Genomic DNA, 22,177 nt, shown 5'->3' with positions numbered 1-22,177 from the left:
CAGCATTGCCTGATAAGGGTTTGAAAGACAAATGAGATGTATAAATGCAATGCCCTTACAGCATATAATAACCACTTTTTAAAATTTACCTCTTTTCATGTTGCTCTAGACTTCTTTACATTTTCAAAAGATTATCTAAACTACGTCAGTTTGCTTTACAAATGTGTAACATCATAATATGATGAAACTATTATTTACTTGGGTATTAATTAATCATGTATACCACATCCTGTAAATGAATCCTAGCATGCTTTGCAACATTCTTAAAAGACTCATTTTACCCTTTCCTACAGATTATATGCATTAATATTTTAAACTTCTACTTAATTATGTCTGGCTTTCTACTTTCGAACTCTTGTTCAAGAACAAAGTTCATAATGTTACTCTCATGATCTTAATAAGAGTTCTGTGTGAAATAAAATACAGATAAAAAACATCACAGAGTACATAACACTCACCTTGGAAATACTGTCCATATCTCCTGAGCCTAAAACAAAATATGGAAAGAAAGCCTTTATTAGGTAATGATTCTATTTATAAATTAAATACTCCTTTAATATAAACAAATGCAGTAATGAAGTACACTGTATTTGTTTTCAGTGTATGTCTTCTGCATTTTTGAATCTCGAAAAATTACTTTTCTACTGTGTACTGATGGCAAATGCAAGGAAGAGCTGTACCTTTACTTCCCAATCATCTACTTTTTTTGGTAATGGAGGAATAAAAAACTATTGCTATCATAAATTCCTAAAAGTGAAAGAGGAGACATATATATCTGATTCAATTCAAAATTTTAAAATGTGTATACTAATACACATGTGTGTATATATATATATATTTATAGATATGTAAATAGAGAGTAGGAGACAGATCTCTATTTTCCGAAATGATGCTTCCGTGTATCTGATAAAATACAAAATGGCATTTGCAACAATAGCTGACAATATGCTGAACCATATTTTACTATAATAACCAAAATCAAAGTATTGATATTTTTAATATTAAAATTTTGGCAGCAATCAATATTCATGGCAGTCTATCAAAAGTAAAAATGTCTTCAAAATATAACACTGCAGTTTTATTTTAATTCTTAGGAGAAATGGACAATCAATACTAATTTCTTAAGAAATGGAATCATAACTTAGGTAACAAAGAAAAATAGATCCTTGCCATAATTTTAGCTTTATTTTTAACTATTTAATTTTCCTGGCATAAAAATAGTTTAACAGTATAGCATTCAGTAGACAGTCACAAATAAAGTGAGGACTTATTAACGTGATTAATTTATAAATAGACATAATAAATTATTAAATACTAAATGTATTTAATTATGTAACTATGTACATATAAACACACACAATAATATTCATTATAGATGACAAGTATATGTGAGACTATTCTGCACATTCTATTCTAGTGAGTAATATAACTGAGAATCTTCTCACCATGACCAAATGTCATCTTTTTGTGAATGATTTTCACAAATGAAAAGACTGGAAAGTAAATCAGTTTGCAATAAATTAGAAAGTAAAATTCTAGAATGGTGCTGTCCAGTAGAACTTTGTGAGATGCTGGAAATGTCGCTTTGCACCGTCCCTTACGATGGCCGTTAGCTCGTGTGACTGTGCACTTGATGTGTGCCTGTGCATCTGTGGAACTGAATTTTATATTTAATTTAAAATTAGTCACATGTGACTAGCAACTACCATAACTGGACAGTGCAAATTAACACTTTGAAATCTAGGCAAACGAAGCATGGATCCTGAAAAGCACAAAGTCTATCAAAGTGTTGTAAGTAATTTCTTGATTATTGAAGTTACACATAGTTTTTCAAAGTATCAGAGGATAGCATTTCCTGACCTAGGGTGGGGTTGTGAGATCTGTGTATAATCTGAGTTAATCAGGGGCATAATTTCTCCAACTTAAGTAAAAGATGGTTCTTTTTCAGAAGAAAAAAATTATCACAAACCTCCAACCCCACTGTCAACTTTGAAAATAGTCTGATATATGATGATAAACGTAACATACAAATAGATGTTTTTCTCCCTCGTTTTGGTTTTGCATTTGGCCTGCCTACATATACAATGTGCTGTGTGACGAGCTCAATTCTGTACCACTTGTATCTGTTTCTCACTGTTGTGAAACTTTTTGTTCACCTTGCAGATATTTGGCTTCATTTGGTAAGAAAACATCATTTATGAAGTATGTGTACAAACTGTTATTTGCACTACTTGAAATCAGCTTTATCACGGACCCAGACAACGTGGGCAGTGTTCTCTCTTAAGAGAATCATTCAGATTATCCAGAATATGATTACCGATTTTATTTTTTAAAAAGAGACAAACATTAAAATGCAAAAACAAAAGCAAGAAATTCTTGCAGAGAACTGAAGTTCCTCTGAGACTGTGTCTATAGACCTTTGGAGACAACGAAACCCATTGAGAGGATACTGCAGTCCTCTAGGTGCCCAAAGCAGCAGTGTCTCCTTTTACCATAAATACTCAGATTTTGATAGGTTAAAGTAAATACCTGTGAATATGAGCTAGGTTAGAACAATTTTCACATATCTGACTTTTCAAATGATCTCCAGCCGTCATAGCAAATAGCCTATGGATTAAACTATCAGTTGTAGGTAAAAGCTGAAGCATTTAAAAATGAGTTCTTCCTATACACAGAAGAACTTTGCAAATCGTAATATTCACTATGTAGAATTAAGACTTTGTTTTGAAAGCATTTCTGAACACGGGACTTAACAGCCTTACCTAAAGAGCCATTCATGTGATGTGACTCCATTCCTCCTAATCCACCCATGGGACCATCTGACCCAGGGCCCATTGGAAACTATTTAAAAAATGGAGAAAATGACTATGATCACATTGAAAACAACTGTTTATCTCAATGTTACAATATCTATCTTTAACATGGTAAGACACTTCAACAACTTATTTTCATTTCTAAGTTACAGAGATGATTTTCCTAGATTTTTTTCCAGCCTTCTAGATTCTCTAACTGCACGGCTACTTCCCTCATTCCATCTCTATGTTCTGAATCTTCAGGCTAATCCTCAGTCATATCCAAATTTTTCTTCAGATACCCTTAACTGGAGAGCACATATATTCCAGTGCAGATGAGAAGAGAAATATTCTCTACTATACTATTGACAAATTTTGCTATTATAAACCAGAGGTAATTCTTAAGAAGCTGCTAAAGGTATTGGCTTATTAATAGAATAATTGTACATTATATGCCAACATTAATATTTTTCTTAGCAGACAATCTATCTTTGTTCAAATGGACATAATAAATTCATCTTTCAGGTTAAATACATTTAGCTCCTTGGGGATAGCTGAATGTAGCCAAGTCTTCTTGGCACTCTCAACTATGTCAGTTCAATGACAATTAGACGTTCAATAGTTATATTTAACATGTTTTAAAGTAGTGATATTTTATGTTCAAGTGAAACCTAGTACAACACAGATGTGAACAGATACGCTGTGGCAGAATTGGTGGTGGAGCGTACATGACTGCCCGCTCAGTCTTTCCCTCAAGTCCCTGGAATACGTCTAAGGAAACTCAGACCCCAGTTTGAAGACAGGCCATCTATAATTACCTTATGTTTATAGTTAAGATAGCCTACTGAAAACACTTGTTCTTAAAATTTCCCACGCCCAAATCACTTCTTCCATGTTGTATGGTGCAGAATACTGAATGTGGTGTGTGTACGTATGTGTAGAGATGGGATGGTGGTGGTTACTAATCATATAGGCTTTGGGGGGGAATTGCCCTCAGTAGACACTGTGTACACCGTCAGCTCTGTGTGGAAATAAGATGGCTTTCCGTCCCTGTGCTCACAAAGCCACATGCTTACACATTTTCCCAGTTCTGTTGCCTGAAATTTTGTTGCCTAAAAGCACACGGATGGATTTTTTTCTTTTCTTCAGTAAACAACTTGGAATATGGACACCTCTAATGAGAGGTCGAGGAAATTAGCTTTGAACTTACTATTGTTTTTCAGCTTTTCTCAAAAGCATCGTTTAGATCTGGGCTGAGAAACTGGCACTGGCGAGGCCCACAGCCTGTGAACCTCCTTAGTTTGGTCCTTTTATCTGGTATCCACTGTGCTTTACACAGCACTACGACTGTAGGGATTATACCTGAGGCACGTAACATTGCAGTCCGAGCCCTCAGCAGCCATTTGCTTTACTACCACTGGCTGAAAGGAATGACATTTGAAAGAGTAACGTGTTCATCTTCTACTTCTCTTGAATCTCTTATCTTTGGAACAAGTAAGAGAACCAGAATGGAGCACACTTGCCTGCAGGAATGTCTTCAGTACCATATGCTCTTGCTTTCCTCCCCTATTCCCTCCCTTTCAAATATCAAGTTTTGAGATATGAGATTGCAGTATGAAGAGCTTTCCTATATTTGTGCTGCATTTCTAAAATGAACATTGTTCATGATCATAGTCGATGTTCTTTAGAATCTCTGTGAAAATACCTTTTAGACATTACTGACATGAAATTGTTTCTTTTTCCTGAAGAAGAATTTATTTGATTATATAAAGGGAGTACTGGTAACTGGAGGCAGTGCTGCTTAACAGAAATAATATGCAAGGTTCAAATGTGAACTATCTAAGTAAATTTAGATTTATTAGCAGCCATGTTTAAAAAGTAAGAAGAAACAGCTGAAGTTAATTTTAATAATTTTATTTACTTATATAATCAAAATTATCATTTCAAGATACAGTCAATATAGAATTTGAATGAGACATTTTTTCACATTAAGTCCTCAAAATCCAGGGTGTGTTTCATACTTGCAGCACATCTCAATTTGGACAAGCCATATTTCAAGCACCATAGCATGCTGACAATTTGAAGTTTCCCTTTGCTGTCCTCACTGCTAGGAAGCTCAATTATAATATTTCATCCCCAGTGTTTGGTATACTTTTGGAAGTCCTTTATACATGTTTTGATTTTTTCTTTAATTTGAGCTATGTTTTATGCATATATATATACATGTATTAACTGTATTTTGCTATAAATATTTTTTGTTAACATGTAGGTCTTAAATATCATTTTTCTTTAAGTGTTCGTGGAAAAATCACGACCATATGCTTTATTAAGATCACCCAAGTTCCTTTTGTAGAACTGCTTCAGTTCTATATTTGAACTCCAGATTTCAAACATTTAAAGGGAAACAAGCATATTCAACTTCCCAATTTAGTTTCAAGTTTATCAGGAAAAAAGAAACCACCACCTGAAGAAATCAGTCATGTGTAGAATGAGGTGTACATATGATTACACATTACCTGTCATTTTCAAATAATCAATATTACTAGGTATTCGAGATAAAATAAGGCTACATACCAACATTTTATAATTATGTTCTGTTTTACATTTACATTACATTGATATGAACTCTCTTGTCCTGTATGTTATGTTTTTTTCCAACGCAGGACACAGAATTTGATTTTTTGATATCTAGTAAGATCCTGGATAATAAAATATAAAGCTTAAACGGTATCAAGGAAAAGGAATGTATGTAAAGTCTGAGTCTTCAAAAGCATTCCAAAAATTTAAAAACATGCATAGTTACATTAGGCCTGTTAGGTCCAGGAGGTACTGCATTCATTAAAGTATACATGTTGTCTCCAGAGTTGGTTGAATCTGAAACAAAATATTACTGAATTAATATCTTTCATTATAGTTTATGCCCAAGTCATCACAAGGTAATAATCAAAGATGATCTGGACACATGCATATTAATAGCTGCAGCACTTGAAATAAATAGTCATTATTAATGTTCAGAAATAAATATCTGGAAGTCACTTTCTGACTCAGAAACTATCATTCTGAGGTCATAAGTTGGGAATATTTACCTAATATATTAGGAATAATCACTTGAATAATTCAGGTCAAGAGCAATACTACTTTAAAAATCTAAAGAATTACAATAAATGTTCTTTAAAAAACATGGCTACCTTTTGACTTCTCTAAGCAATTATATGTATACATATAACAAAAATCTCCTAAAATTCAGATTTAGTAGCTTTTTAGTTATTATTTCCTTATGCTTCTTATAGACCAATTTAAAAAAGTTTATTTAGCTAATAATTAATAAAAGCTGGTAGAATATCCTGGCTTAGTTCCCACAGAAAGAGGTTAGAACAAGACTGTACAAATGGAAAGAAAATTCTCTTACTTGAAGTAAAAGCCAGCTTCCTCTAGTACAACTTTCGATGAAATTTTTTCATTAATTTCATTCTTGATTCATTATAATAAAAATAACTGTAGTGTATATCCACATAAATATATGTAACATTTTACATTTCATGTCTATCAGCTAGTCCTAATTAAGTCTCTGAGTATATGTGTTTATAATGTACAGCCTAGAGTGAAAGGCTTAATATTTTATATTTAGGAAGTATTGATTATAAAATGTTTTTCTATTTTTCCACAATTATATCGTTCTCTTAAATATGATGTTGTAGGCCTCTATTTTGAAAGATATTTTTCAAATGTTTTGTACTGATTCAAGGCAAAAGATAAAAATCATTTACTTTCTCATGGCAATAACTGTAGAGTGAGAAATGGACAATTACTTTTCCTCTTATTTTGTGATTATTAGACATTATTATTTTAGAGTAGGTTAGATGCTATTTATCCTTTGTTTGCAAACAGTGATCCATAAACCTAATGTTATTTTTTGTTTCTAGATTAATACATCATATTGTTGAGAAAGCTGAAATGCCCACTTTTGGCTGACCTCTATTTGCTTATACTAAGTAAGCTCCTAATCTACTTTTGTGGCCTTAACTATTTTTACATCCTTATGTACACTATACTCCTGCCAATCCAGGCTACTTGTTATTTCCTGCATATGATCATCCTTTTTCATCACCTTATTTTTGTTCTTCCTTCCTCCAAGCATCTTCTCTACCCAATCTCCACTTACTGAAATTATACTCTCACTATTCAAGGCTCATTGCCAATACTACCTCTTCCATGAAGTTTTATTTTTCCCGATACTTAAAAGTGTGTGAGTGCTCCTCCACCACTGAATTCTGCTTTGCAATAGAGGTAATATTTTGTCTTAGTCTTTCCTCCTGCTTCAAACTAGGTTATAAGTTCTTTGAGAGGAAAGGGACCATGTCTTACTCATGTTGTGTACTATAGACAATAAATATCTGCTAACTTAGATTCAACTCATGGCATAAATTCTATCCCATTAAAACTTATCTTTCAGAACAGCTGGGATTCTTTTTTAAACATAGGAAACCTTCAAATGGTTTTTCACCTTTATTAGCCTTATTATTTTTACTTACTAATTTTAGTAATTAATTTGAAAGGAAAATGGGCTGTATATTTTTTAAAAGGCAGAACAAAAAATTTATTGCTTTTAAGACCAACCAAATATAATTTCATCTGAAAATGAAACATTGAGGGAATGAAATTGGCATTTTTTTGGAAAATGTCTGATTTCTTTTTAAACAGGAAAAAAAAACCTTTACAATAGATATTCTGGCACCTATTTTTTTGGAGGGTGGGGGATATTGGCTTCATATTAGAGGACTGACTGTGATAAATGATGAGTACATAAAAGAGTATGCAGAAAAGCTAGCAAGATATACTGGTGGCAGTTTCTGGCTTGAAAGGAAGAAGTGATCAGATTACTCATCACCTGCAAAGTTCAGTGTCACTCAAAAAAATTTCTTTGAGTACTGCAGTGAAGTATTTATTAATCACATGCTACCTTCATAAATTAAACCTTAACTTGACTGAAAGGAATGCACATGTGGGCAAGATGTTCAATTTGTATAATTCTATTTTCAGTGAATTCTGTTTCACTTCACTGAAGATGTTCTGAGGACAGAGATCCATGAAATATTTATGATATATTCCAAAGAGTTAGTGAAGCAAAGTAAAATTTTGAATTAATCATCAAATTTGTGCTTTTTCTAAATTTAAGATTCAAAACTTAAAAATATTTATTGGTATGATTAATGATATTTCAAATTTCTGTATATCAGATTTCAACAAACTCGTAAGAACATATGAAGTTAACAGTGCAATATAATAAAACAATTTTCTAATTATAAAAATTTCCCATATATTTCATTACCCAGAAGTTAAAACTGACAAAGTCTTAACCTATTTCATTGTTATCTACTTCTTAGATTTCAGTGTAATATATTTTAGGTTTCTTTGGCCATGCTGCATGGCACGTGGGAATCTCAGTTCCCCAACCAGGAGTCACACCCATGCCCCCTGCAGTGGAAGCTCTGAGTTTAACCACTGGACTGTCAGGGAAGGCCCTGACTTCAGTGTAATATATTTTAAAACAACATTGTGATCACATTGTATTAAATCATGAACATTTATTTCTGTGTCAAAAATTCTGTGACAATAATTTTAATGGCTACGTTTTAGTCCATAAAACACTAATTTAAAAATATCACTAAAATTGGATTAGGCATGAAGGTTGTTTCTATTATTTCACTATTGGCTGTAACAAGTGAGCATCATTCTACATGATTCTTGGACTGAACCTCCAGTTACTTCTAGTAATAGGATTATAGAGTCAAGTGGTATGAACTTTTTCACAGCTCTTGCTACATGTTGCCAGGCACTTTCTAGGAGGGCTGTGCTACCAGTAGAGGCCTCAAGATACGACACATTTAATAGTTTGTATTAAAGTCTCAAATGAGAGAGAAATTTAAAATAATTACATGATCCCAGGAATGTTTAGGTATTTTGGTTTAAAAGATTAAAAAACTTTCTCCACTACACAGTGGATTAGCGAACTAATAAATACCTATAGGTGTGTAGGATAAGTGATATTGTAAGCACATCCACATCCATCTTAGATGCTCGGTTTGGTGGGTCTGATTTGCTGTGTTAAACTTAATGGATCCATGTATTTCATGTGTTACTTATGCAGAATTTTTCTTAAGTTGTGAGATTTGGATCTTTCCACAGTCTCAAGTAAACTTTTAGTCAGATAAATTATTGAGCACTTCATACAGATCAACAGTTTTCGTTCTGACTGAATCTATTACCTACACAACAAGAGTTTTCTAAATGCTTAAAGTAATTGGACAATAGTTACTTAAAAACACGATTTCTTCCTACTTGCTACCTCTACTCGACTTGTGAAACCACCAATGAGGTAAAGGATACTACTAACTTTCTTTCATAACAATTTCTGTGTTTTGTGATTTTACTCTAAGAATCAAATGCCCATGTGGCTGGTGTGATTACAATACCTGCTGGACTAGGCATGATCGGTGTTCCTGGTGGCCCTCCACCTCCTGGAGGACCCTAAATAATTACACAAAATTTCAGTAAAAATAAGGCATTGCATTTAATAATATAAGGAAAAACAGAAGTTAGACTCTATAATAACCCAATTTGAAAACAGCAGAGGAAATGTATTTTTTCCATAATTTATTTTCTTTGAAATGCACGATCATTTCAATGTTATGCAAACCATAATTTGGCTTAAATATGTTGAGATTGTTTTGACAAGTTTGACAGAAACAATGAGCCTGTAACGCTGATCTATAATTCATGGCTTAATCACATCAGGTATAATGAGGTTAAGGAGAAACCATTTAATAGGGCCTTTACAAATCCTTAAAATAGAAATAATTCATGTGTATTTGTGATTTACTTTATTGTAATTTTCTTGTATTTTGTATCACTGGTTTTTATAGGCAAGTGAAAACCAAAAGATATTCACACATTAAAAAAAAAACACACTGATGCTGTTTTTTCTGCTAGTATCAATTGCAACACTTCTGATGCACTGTACCTTCAGCTATCGCATCAATTAGAAATGAGGGGTAATGCTGACTAACGTGAGGGTTCCTAAGGCTGTAGGTACACAATCAATTTGAAATGGATATTAGGTGACTCTAAAGTTAATTATTTCACACAACCAAAATGGATAATTCAGGCAATTATTAAGTGGCTAAATGTTCGCTTCATACACAGCGCACAGACATAGCCCACTAATTATTTCAAATAATGTATGTGTTGCTATTTATTAAACAGCTTAAATTTACTTTCAAATAAGTCTCTAATTTCACAAAACTATATATATATATATATATATATATATATATCTCATGCTTATTATTGACTAAGAAAAAATAGGTTTTACTCAAACTTTTTTATTTTTGGTTTTAATTTTGGTTTCATAGAGAATGTGAAAAAATTTAAACTTCCTTCGTTTGTAGAGCTTAAAGGAATACTGTGCACTAAGTTAACAGGTCCAAAACAGTGTGTGCTTCTCACTCTGCTCCTAGAACATGGTTTCCATGGAGGGTAAGATGCTCACTGATCTTCCTAAGTACTCCTTTTTTCCTACTCTGGTTAACCACCACCTCTGAAAACTTCTTTACGGAAGATTTTCCTTTTTACCATTTTATCCTTGCTTCTCTGTTAGGCATTTCCCTCTAAATATTGTAACAAATTATCTTCTATGATGGCTTCGAGATGCAGCGAGGATTATAATCTGATGATGGTTAAAAGGTCATTTGTAAATTCAAAAGGTCATGTAAAACCCGCTAGTTTGATGAATGTAAATAATTGGAAAATTTTAACATGTACTAAATAAGAAGAAGAAGTGCTCTCAATTTCTAAGAAAACTACCCCCTCCCCCAAATTACTAGTCATTATTCTGCTATCTGATTCTTTTTGTGATTGGGAGAAGGCTTAATGTCTTCTTAGACTTTGTGTATGTCGAGTGGGTGGGGGGGGGTATTATTCTGAAGAACTGCAGATTCAAGCATCTCGTTGTGTAACTGGGGATGACTTTCTTCATGATTGGACAGAGTGTATTGTACTGGTTTACAGAAACATATGCTGAAGTAAAACACAAGTACTCAGGGCAATTTTGGCCAGATTGATAACTGTTTCACTAATAAACATCGACAAATGTACTGAGGTTGGCAGACGAAACAACTCAATACAAATCAGATGTTCACTTCTTGGCCAATACACAGGGGCTCTTCTTAACATCTGGACAACTATTTCATTGCCCAAATAAAACGTAACATCAATTCTTATGAGCAAACAAACCCAAATGTACTTACTACATAATTCCCAGGAGATGCTGAGGAGTATGGTATCTGGAACATGAACAGGACAAAAAATATGCATATTTTGATTCACGTGGCAGTATGGAGATTGACCTAAAATGAATCTATTTTCTGTTGTCAAGGTGTAAAATTTACCACAAAGGATAAAGGCATTTATATATGTCTGAGTGCTAGAAAACTGAATAAAATGCAGAATTGTCTTGAATTTACAAAAGAGAGGATTTTAGTCAAGAGGAACTTAGAGTTACAGCTTCAAGTTATATTGCTTTCAGGGCAGTTGTACTCACTGCTTGATACTAATGACACTTATTCTGTAATTAGAAAGATATATATTTGTGGAGCTAAAAACCAGAAACCATAATTCTTCAAATTAGTAGCCTTTACAGATGCAATTTCTAATTTATGTGGATTCTGGGATACATTATTTTTTTTAAAGACAGGTTTCAGGCTTCTCTATTCACGCAGTATGGGTCAATACTTGATATATAAACCTCACCTTTCCCCCTTTTCCTTTCTAATTAGCTTCTAGAAAACAATATAATGAATGCGAGAGATTTTGTCAGTTAATGTAAGTCTCCAAAGACTACTAATTTGTGGGGATCAGATATAGGTAACATAGTCCCTTTTCCCCATCAAATCAAGCTCTTAACTAAGCTCTTTTCTAGAGATTAGAAGGTATTAATACAACACTGCTATGATAATTTAAGAAATGAAAACTGGAAAACATATATTTAAAAATAACCCCTTAAGTGTGGATATTAATAGAGAAGTTAAATCCAAATATTCTTTATTCACACAAGCTCACTAGCGTATATCCCTCATCTTTCGCACATCCAGAAGAGATATTTTTGCCTTATCCTGAAAAAAGCGAATAATTACTATCTTCTTGGAATAAGACAGCCAGGGCCAAAATAGGACCTTAAGAGTGGAAAAAGATGATGGTGCCTGTACCTGAATGCTCCCTCCACCCCAGACCTTCCTTATAATTAAACATGAAAATAATATGAAATCATAAAGTAAGCAGAAAGAAATCGAACAAAGTTATGGTTTTCCTTTGATTTTTAATCCTTAGTTATTTGAAAACGCTCTTCTCATTGCTTGGTGTCCTTGCTTTGCCATAAGCACAGACCACAGGTGTCTGAGCCTCTGCTCGTCCGCCTACGGGTAACTCGGCACCACAGGGGGCTGTGACCGGTGTGCCCAGTGTCACTAGTGATGACCATCGGGATCCCTGTGGCAGTGCACACTTACTCAACTTGGCGAATGCATACAGCTTTTCTCTCTTGGGTCCTTAGCCGTTCATGATCTACTATTCGTCCTCTGCTTCTTATTTTAAACATGTGCACCTGCCCTCTCCAAGTCACCCACTTATCTGTTGGCTCCAGTTTTCGACTCCTTATAACTTCAGCACCCGACTCACGTTCTGCTGCCACTACTGCCTACCGGCATCCTTAAGCAACTTCAAGATGTGATCTAACCCCTCTTTAGATCCTTGGAATTTACACTCACTGCCCTTCCTTCACTTTACATTATACCCCCCTTTTCCATTTGTAAGCACGACTGCATCCTAAAAGTTTCTGCACAGAGATCTAAACAAGCTTCCTGACTGACGTCTTTCTTGTTCCTCATTACACTCACAAATAATATTGTGTATCCCAGCCGGAACCTTACCCCATCACAGTCCCTCCGTGTTGGTTTTACCAAGTCCTATTGGTTTCCCGCTAAGTTGCCTCTGCCCCTCCCCCATGCCACTGCCAGCATTTTCTTTCTCTCTCCAGTCTCTTACATTCATTATCCCGAAGTCTACTTTCTTAACCTGCAACTCTTTGATCACCCTCTAGCCACCTTTTCTGTTTCCTGGTAGAGAGTTCCTGGCAAGAAACACAAAACAGGGTTGACAAGATCCAAAACATAACCATGTTCTCCAGCCTAGTCTTCACGAACACCTGGACGCATTTGGGTTCAGCCTTTATGGAAGCCCCAAAGCAGCCTAGAGGTGTGCCCGTAAACTCAGGGGGAAAACTCCCAATCTGTAGCATTTGCCAATTTATATTCCCATATGACAGTTTTCAAGCTACCAATGATTTAACAATCACAAAACTCCTGAATTTTTAACAAATGACTTTTGTGAGCTGGCTCTCATTGGTGGTTATAACATCCTGAGTTGGTACTTTGCCCTTCTGTCATACATTAAAGTCATCAAATTCTTGCTATGCCTACATCTTCAACTAAACACTTCATTATTTACAGATGTAAAATTTTATCCATTCATCTCAGGTATGAAAAAAGAAATCTTTGTTTCCAAAGCGAGCCCCTCCCGACCATCCCATTCTCCTTAAGTCCTTGTTCCTTTTATACTTTTAACTTCTCACTCTTCATGGTTCCTTCAAACAGCATTAAATATAATAAACATTTAAAAATACTTTAGAAAGTCTGTTACCGCCTCTAGTACAATTTCTTTCCGTTTTTGCCCCGTCAAACTCTTTAATTTTGGTTTATACTCACTGTTTCTACCTTCATAGTCTTTGCCTCATTTAGAGAAAAGGAGGATTTGGGCTCCTACCCCTAGTACTTTATGGAACCCACACTCTTGTAAATTACATTAGTATCTGCCAGTTTAGTCTGAGAAACAAAATATAGCAATATAGGTAGAAATACTATGTGGGTATAGAAGATATATTTGAGCTGGGCAGCTGGAACTTAGAATGGGAGTCCATTAGAACCGGGGGCCCCAACCCCTGGGATCTAAAGCCTGATGATCTGAGGTGGAGCTGATGTGATAATAGAAATAAAGTGCACAACAAATGTAATGCGCTTAAATCATCCCAAACCACCCCACCCCTACCCCCAGTCTTTGGAAAAACTGTCTTCCATGAAAATGGTCCCTGGTGCCAAGAAGGTTGGGGACTGCTGTATTAGAAAGACAAAGAGAACGGTCAGCATTTAAGAAAGAAATGTGAAAGTACACACTTTATTAGGGAAATGCTATGTAATTTTACACAGTTGCTGCAGTGTGAGATTTATAGGGGATTATGGTAAATGATGAGGCTATATGGTCAGACTGAATTTATACTGTTGGAAACAGGAAGTCATAGGTTTCAGAGAGACATGTTCAAATTTATGTTCTAGTAAGATAACTCTAGAGGCATTATGGAACATGATTACAAGTTAGGAAACCATTGCAAAAAGTCTAGGCAAGAAATGGTAAAAAGTATTCTAGGCAGTGCTGATTAGGATAAGTAGAGGGCTTCCTAGGTGGCGCAGTGGTTGAGAATCTGCCTGCCAATGCAGGGGACACGGGTTCGATCCCTGCTCCAGGAAGATCCCACATGCCGCGGAGCAACTAAGCCTGTGTGCCACAACTATTGAGCTTGCACTTTAGAGCCCGTGAGCCACAACTATTGAGCCCACATGCTGCAACTATTGAAGCCCACGTGCCTAGAGCCTGTGCTCCACAAGAGAAGTCATGGCAATGAGGATCCCGCGCACCACAATGAAGAGTAGCCCCCACTTACCACAACTAAAAAGAAAGCCCACACACAGCAAAAAAAAGACCCAACACAGCCCATAAAATAAATAAATTAATTAATTAAAAAAAAAGATAAGTAGAAGTAAGAGAATTTGATAGACTTTCATAGATATACTTCACAGGGCTTGGTGACAAACTGGCTGTGGTAGACAAGGAGAGGGAGAAGTTAAAGTAATTCTGAGGTTTCCAACTTGCTGACTGGGTGGATGATGGTGCTACTAATTTATATATAGGGGATTTAGGAACTGGGGGACAAGTTTGGGGAATGTCTGACGTGTTGAATTTGAAAGCACTAGACATTGAGTTAGATCTGGTCAATGGATATTTAGAAATAGATGTCTAGAACTCATTCGAGATCAGGACTAGAGATAAAGCTTCAACTGAATAAATTTCCAATTTGTGCTGGGTATGATACTTAATCTAGGTTTTGATTAGATTTAGTGATAGTTGAAAATGTTAAAATGAAAAAAAAGAAAGCCCAAGATTGGAATTAAAGAACATTACCAATTAAGAAAGGACAGATAATGAACTGGAGGAAAATCAGGAGAAAATATCTTATAAAAAGGCTTATTTTTGAGCTCTGTCAGGCTCAAGTCTTTCAACCTTTCTGTGACACACCTAAGAATAAATAAGAAAAAGGAATATGCTAGTACAAACACCGAAAAAATAAACATTATTTAAACGAAAAAAAGAAATGAACAGACATTTAAACAAAATCAAGGTGTCACATATTTCAAAGGTCAGGTATGATGAGGACAGAAAATAAGTCATTATGTTTGGCTGCTGAGTAGAAGATCACTAGTAATCTTTAGAATAGTACTTTTCATGGGAATTCAAACAGTTGAGAAGTCAATTCAATCAGTCTTCATCACCTGCCGTATTCTGGGCATCGCACTACCACATAGTAATGAAAAGGACAAGAGGATCAAGGAATTCACTGCCCAGTAGAATGGTGGTGAGGGAGTCAATGCATGAGAAACACTGGATGGTGGTTTGAGACTGAGGAAGGGTTAAGAGAAGTTTTCCATCAGCTGCCCCCTCCCAGCTCTAGAGAAGTGAAAGACTGGGGGTTTTAAGGTTGTCTTGGGATTTTGTTCATTGACACAGTGTTAGAGAAAGTTCAAATCCATGGAAAGGGATTAATAAAGACTCCTTTAGAAAAAGAATGAGGAAGATATGCAGAGACATCAAGACGTGGGATAAAGAGAATAGATAAAACAGCATTGAGAAGAACATTTCTGAGACCAGTGGAAAGAAAAATGATTAAAGGTCTGATAATATGAGAGGTAAGGGTAGAGTTTGAAGAAATTTGAGTCTAATGGTGTTTTTTTTTTTTTTTTTCTCTCTATAAAATATGAGAAGTTTAGAGAAGGGGCCAAAGATAAGGAGTGCAGGAAGGGCAGGTGAGTAAGGAAGAGTTAAAAAAAAAAATTGCTGGTCACATTAGTGAGGACTCAGCAGAGGTTGAAGGCTATAGATTTAAATTATAACACATTAACCACAATTATAGAAATATGGATTAATTAAGCATTGTGGAAGAATTTGAAGGTGGTGTTCTACAAATTCTTGAAATTTCACCTTCCAACAACAAAGCTCACTGTCTACCCTCTAAGCCTGAATATTTTCCTATGTCCCTAGCTCAGTTTGTGTTATTCCCAACCTTTTTGATAACTAGGTTCGAAGACCTGAAATCACCTTCAACTTCTTCACTTGCTTTCTCTTCAAATCCAACAAATCACCAGATATTTTTGATTCTATGTGTGACATTTATCTCTGCCATCCTTTCTCCACCGCTTCTACCTTAGGCTCTGACAACATTTTATAAGGCCTGTTATAGTACTCTCCTAATATTGTTTCCTGTTGTATCCATTTTATATATTATCTTCATAACACACAGCTCTGTTCCACACAGACGATAATTCCACATTTATCAGCATTCAAAGCCCTGAACATATCATGGTCCCATTTGTCTTTTCTCAGTATTGCTGCCCTCTGTGCCTTCCAAATCTATATCCCCAGCCACTAAGAATCTAATAATTTTTCTTCACATATTGCCTGCATTTCCCCTTCTCTTTACTTCTGTCCAGGCTTTTCTCCACCTCTAGTGACCAGATTCTTCCCAATGTAATGAATTTCCTCCCTCCACCCCTCTCCCACATGCTATACAAAATATCCATTAATACGAAATGAAACATGAAAATGCAGATGTAGAAGGTAAGACCAGAGAGGTAGAAGTTCATCATCATAGAACTACAAGAATCTCTTATTTGACAGATGATAAAATTAAGAGCCATATGTATTGTCTGGTTAAGCTAGACAGAAAATTCGAGAGCCGTGACAATCCAAATATTCTGAAATATTCTGACTCCTAATATCCATGGCTGGTGCTGTGGTGGGGGAAAAGCAGAATAACTAGAGGTTTTTTGGCTTCATTAAAAATATGATCAGGTAAGTAGCTTAACATTTTAGCTAAGTAGCTTTCATCAACTGTGAAGTTCAAAACCACCTTAGAAGCACTGAAATTCAGTTCACTAGAAATCTGGGAGGGGAACATTATCTGTGTCAGTGTAAAGTTGAAAATACTCTACTTTTTTAGTGTTCTGTTTAAAAAACGAGCATCCATTTTTACAGGGCAGGGCCTATCTGGAATAATGGAATAAAATATTTGCACTTCTCTTAGGTTTAATCACTACAGTAGACCCTCATCTTTCCTTAAAGAGGTTTTCTCTTTTTCCTGTCAAGCTAGTGAGTTGATGAATACAATGCTATACTGAATAACTGTTGTTTCTGCTTATCTCCTCTTCTGCCAACACTTTCTTGAATTTTCTTTTTTTTTTTTCCTTTTTTTTTTTTTTTTTTTTAGGCACACAGGCTTAGTTGCTCTGCGGCATGTGGGATCTTCCTGGAGCAGGGATCAAACCCGTGTCCCCTGCATTGGCAGGCGGATTCTTAACCACTGTGCCACCTAGGAAGCCCTGTTGAATTTTCTTTGAACCATACCTTCCTTATTTTTCTGTGGGGCTCAGTGAGTGGGTATATGACTTAGGCCTGGATGATACAGCATTGTACCCCTGGGTCATAACTGGTTCATGAATGAGCCTATGTACTCAACTTGAGATAATCCAGTTCAGTTAGTTATTCCCAGTACCTGTGCTTAACTGACACAGTTGTGTTCTTTTGTGCTCAGCAGGGAGCTGTGAGGATTTACATCTGGAACTTCACATGGCCTCCTTGCCAGATGAGGAAAACAAAGGTAAGTGATGAGTAGAGATGGGGTCTGATGATATTATTTGAACACTTGGAACCAGATGTACCCCAAAGCAAATTTATATCTGGACTTTTCAGATACATGATACAGTAATATTCTCTTTCAATATGAGCCCAGTTTGGTTAGTTTTCTTTTTTAAAATTTATTATTATTATTATTTCTTAAATTTATTGGCTGTGTTGGGTCTTCATTACTGCACGCAGGCTTACTCTAGTTGTGGCAAGCAGGGGCTACTCTTTGTTGTGGTGCGCAGGCTTCTCATTGGGGTGGCTTCTCTTGTTGCAGAGCACGGGCTATAGGCGCCCAGGCTTCAGTAGTTGTGGCACGTGGGCTCATTAGTTGTGGCTCACGGGCTTGAACCCCTGTCCCCTGCATTGGCAGGCGGATTCTTAACCACTGTGCTACCAGGGAAGCCCCCCGTTAGTTTTCTATACCTTGTAATCAAAACTGTCTCCAGACAAAGCTAATTAAGATATTTTAGATAAAAGTGCTTGCTATTTAATGATAGAAATTGCTTTATAGCTCAAACCAAATGTCCATTTCTTTGTGAAAAACATAAAAAAGAAAAAAATGGTTGGTAGATTTGTAAAGAAACTTCCAAATAAGAATTTCAGGCCAATACTGTAATGCTCAGAGTGAAGACGTTAAAAGTAAAAATCATACTCTTATTCTGAATTAAAAACATAAATTTGTCCTTAAAAATGTTTCTCCTGCTGCCATGTAAAAGGATGCCAAAAACATTTTTGATCAAAACACTTGTATATGACAAAACTATGTAAAGATAAAGATTAAGCAGATAAATGAATGTATTGTGGGAAATGGCAGATGTCTCCCTTTCAGAGAAGTGAGTTATAAACATGGAGTGCAGAAAGTCTAGAATGAACTCTGTTGTGTTGACATGAAGTTGAAGCACCAGTGTGCACTCATAGTTTTTTTTTTTTTTTTGTGGATGTTTTTTAAATTTTATTGGCGTATAGCTGTTACAATGTTGTGTTTCAGGTTTACAGCAAAGTGACTCGCTCATACATATACATATATTCTTTTTCAGATTCTTTTCTCATGTAGGTTATCACAGAATATTGAGTAGAGTTCCCTGTGCTATACAATAGATTGTTGCTGATTATCCATCTTAAATATAGTAGTGTGTATATTTGAATCCCAAGCTCCTGATTCATCCCTCCTCTCCACGTTTCCCCTTTGGTAACCGTAAGTTTGTTTTTTATATCTGTGAGTCTGTTTCTGTGTGTAAATAAGTTCATTTGTATCATTTTTTAAAAATTAGATTCCACATGAGTGATATCATATACCTGTCTTTCTCTGTCTGACTTACTTCACTTAGTAGGATAATGGCATCATTTCATTCCCTTTTCATTCTGAGTTATATTCCATTGTGTGTGTATATATATATATACACCACATATATTGTATGTATGCATTGTATACATGTACCACATCTTCTTTATCCTTTCATCTGTTGATGGACATTTAGGTTGCGCCCATGTCTTGGCTACTGTAAATAATGCTGCACTGTGCACTCCTGGTTTTAATATGCATAGATACAGAAAGATACAGATGTGTGTTGGTGTGTGTATGTACATGCATCTGTATCCTAGTTCTGTTGGTTGAGAGGGCTAGAAGCTAGATCACTCCAGTGGGTGTTAAGTACCACTCTCCACTAAAAGGAACCAGGGACCCTTCAAGAAATGACTGTTTCCAAAGCCAAGGCTGGGAAAATATGAGCTTCAAGATGCTCAAACAATAATGGGGACATGTCAAAAGGACAAACGATCCCACCTGAAGGGGTTCTAACCGGACAAATCTGAGACGATTTCAGTATTAAAAAACAACCTATTGGACAAAGTAAGAATCCACGAGTACATCAAATATGCATGCATGACTGGAGAAGAAAGAAAAACTCTAATAGTAGAAAGTCAACTAATAAGTGGAGAAGGGAAGAAAGAATTAGAAAATAGTCATTTGGCAACCAACACAGTGAAAAAATGATTCAGGCGAGAATCATCAATGGATAGCAAAAGGAGCAGATTAAAGTACGATCTTTATGATACTGTCAAAGAATGTCTCCACAAGTTGATAATTACACAGGGAAAAACAGTGATTTAACAAGCTAGGAGAAACCTAACAAGCACCACCTTAACTAAGTGATCAAAGTTAACGTCACAAGTAATGGACAAACCACCATCATATGCCTCCTGAAATGACGCACTGAGCAAAACACAACATTACTTCTGTGGATTCCTGCCAAGTGTATAGAACCTGAATCTAATCATGAGGAAACATCAGACAAATTACAGGACATTCCAGAAAATAACTGGCTTGCAGTCAACAAAACTCCAAGGTTAAGAAAGACAAAAGTTAAGGGAACTGTTCCAGGTTAAAGCAGACAGAGACATGACAGATGAATGCAGCAGTGAACTGGGATTTTCTTTTGTTACAAAGGACATTGTTGGGACAGCTGGTAAAATCAAAATAAGGTATGTAGATTAGAAAATAGCTTATATCAATGTTAATTTTTAAATTTTGATCCTCATACTATGGTTATGAAAGATAGTGTCTTTGTTTTTAGGAAACACAAAGTATTTAAAAGAAAAAAAAGTATATAAAACATATTTGGAAACAGCAAAAACAAAACCACCAACCACTTGAATGTGCTGCCCTGAGGAGCCAGAGGCTTACTGTATTGATACAAAATGAAAAGTATTTGTAAATTTAAATACAGACAAAAAGTCCAAAGAACTTAGAATTCAAAATAATACAGATAAATTGTCACTACAACATAATCAGTGGTATTTGGGGAAAAAAAATCCTTCTTTAATACTTTTGCTTTGTTTCGTGTGAGCCTTATGTTTTTGCTAGAAAGTCATCAGTTGTCTTTAGTTTTTCCTGCTCATGATCGATCACATTCGGAGGAGTGCTTTTCCTTTCTGTGCTCAGCATGATCACTCCTTTCTCTTTCCAAAGAGAAAACTATAGGTGTTTCCTCACGTTTCCCTATTCAAATTCTTTGAGGGGAAGTGTACCCAGATGTGATATATATTAACAGAAGGGATTGCTTTCAACCTGATTACATGCCTACATGTGTGCTAGCCAAATGCCCATTTCCGAGTGGTTGCTGGACAGTAGTTTTACATGCACAGCTCCTTCCCTAACTCCTAGTGTTTCTTAGGATCTAAAATAATGCTGACCTGATAAAGTACATGCTCCTATCCACCGTGCTTGGCTCTATGAAATCCCAAGGAGTTGTTAAGGTACCTAAAAACTAAAAATCATCAGAAAGCATAACTCTCTCCTCATCTCTGCCTCTATCTAATACTCATTACTTGAATAACATAGCTACTAGGTACAATGCATCACCCTTGCATTGTATCATATCCTGCCCACATTCCTTGGTGGCTTTTGGAGGATAAGCATACAAAAGGAGGTCCTGCGGGAGGTGGGCAGTGGTGGTGTGAACTACACCCTGGCTGCCTGCAGTGGTCAGTGGAGCGATGGCTGGCTGAGCTGGCACTAAGGAAGGAGTGGGGGTCTTCTTGCTTCTAGGTAGGACGGCTTACTAGATAAGGTGGGCCATCGATTGTGCTTTTTAATCCAGTTTCATCAGACATACAGATAATAGAAATTCTTTCCAGATTCTGACAACAGGGAGATTTGCAGAGTTTTCACTGTTATTAAAAATTTGTTTTTCTGCATCTTTATGGGTATTTTAATGGAGAGTTCAAAGAAAGTACCTTGAGCTGCTAATTAGATGCCATTTTAAAGTGACATCTTGAATCTGAAAGGCATATATAATGAGAAGCAAATAGAAATGTGAACTATTCAAAAGCATATAAGCAAACTAAAAGAAATTTGGAGAAGATAGTCATATTACAACATAATCAGGTAAAACGTTATCTTAGAAGATTTGCTGAAATTAAACAGTGCACTGAAGACCCAAGTGGAAGCAACATCATCATTCCACACCAAACAATTTTACTTAATTAGCAAATGTCATAGCTATTGAAACTAAGAGATAGGCAGATAATATAAAGTAAATGTTTTCTCAAAAAATACGACAGTTAATTGAGAATACAGTGATTTCTGCTTTAGCATAGCAATGGATTTAGGATGATTCTTTCTATACCACCCATACCTCACTTTAAATTTTCTTGAAGTTTAAATTATCATCAAACATTGTATCAGTTTCATGTTTATTTAGCATTAAGGCCACTGTTAGTCAGTGAAGGTACCTCTGCATATTAGCAAAAGGCACCCCTTCTGG

At 35.6% G+C, this 22,177-nt stretch overlaps 1 protein-coding gene across 14 annotated transcripts in view; it reads right to left on the bottom strand.

Annotated features, from left to right (window-relative positions):
• Positions 1-22,177, bottom strand: part of SSBP2 (single stranded DNA binding protein 2) — a 311,861-nt gene that overhangs the window by 12,942 nt on the left and 276,742 nt on the right. For 12 of the 14 annotated variants that reach the window (XM_057740161.1, XM_057740146.1, XM_057740074.1 and 9 more), the window contains 5 exons: positions 11,099-11,134; positions 9,266-9,320; positions 5,596-5,666; positions 2,763-2,841; positions 459-487 (listed from right to left, as the gene is read on the bottom strand). In XM_057740161.1, coding sequence (XP_057596144.1) covers positions 459-487; positions 2,763-2,841; positions 5,596-5,666; positions 9,266-9,320; positions 11,099-11,134 — 270 coding nt within the window. The remainder of the gene's footprint in view (positions 1-458; positions 488-2,762; positions 2,842-5,595; positions 5,667-9,265; positions 9,321-11,098; positions 11,135-22,177) is intronic. The other 2 variants (XM_057740080.1, XM_057740113.1) reach the window with 1 other exon arrangement.

The sequence above is a fragment of the Hippopotamus amphibius genome, chromosome 1, assembly GCF_030028045.1.
Source record: "Hippopotamus amphibius kiboko isolate mHipAmp2 chromosome 1, mHipAmp2.hap2, whole genome shotgun sequence".
In the NCBI taxonomy this organism is placed as follows: Eukaryota; Metazoa; Chordata; class Mammalia; order Artiodactyla; family Hippopotamidae; genus Hippopotamus; species Hippopotamus amphibius.
The sequence above is the reverse complement of the archived record's forward strand: the minus strand, read 5'-3'. Positions and strand labels throughout refer to the sequence as shown.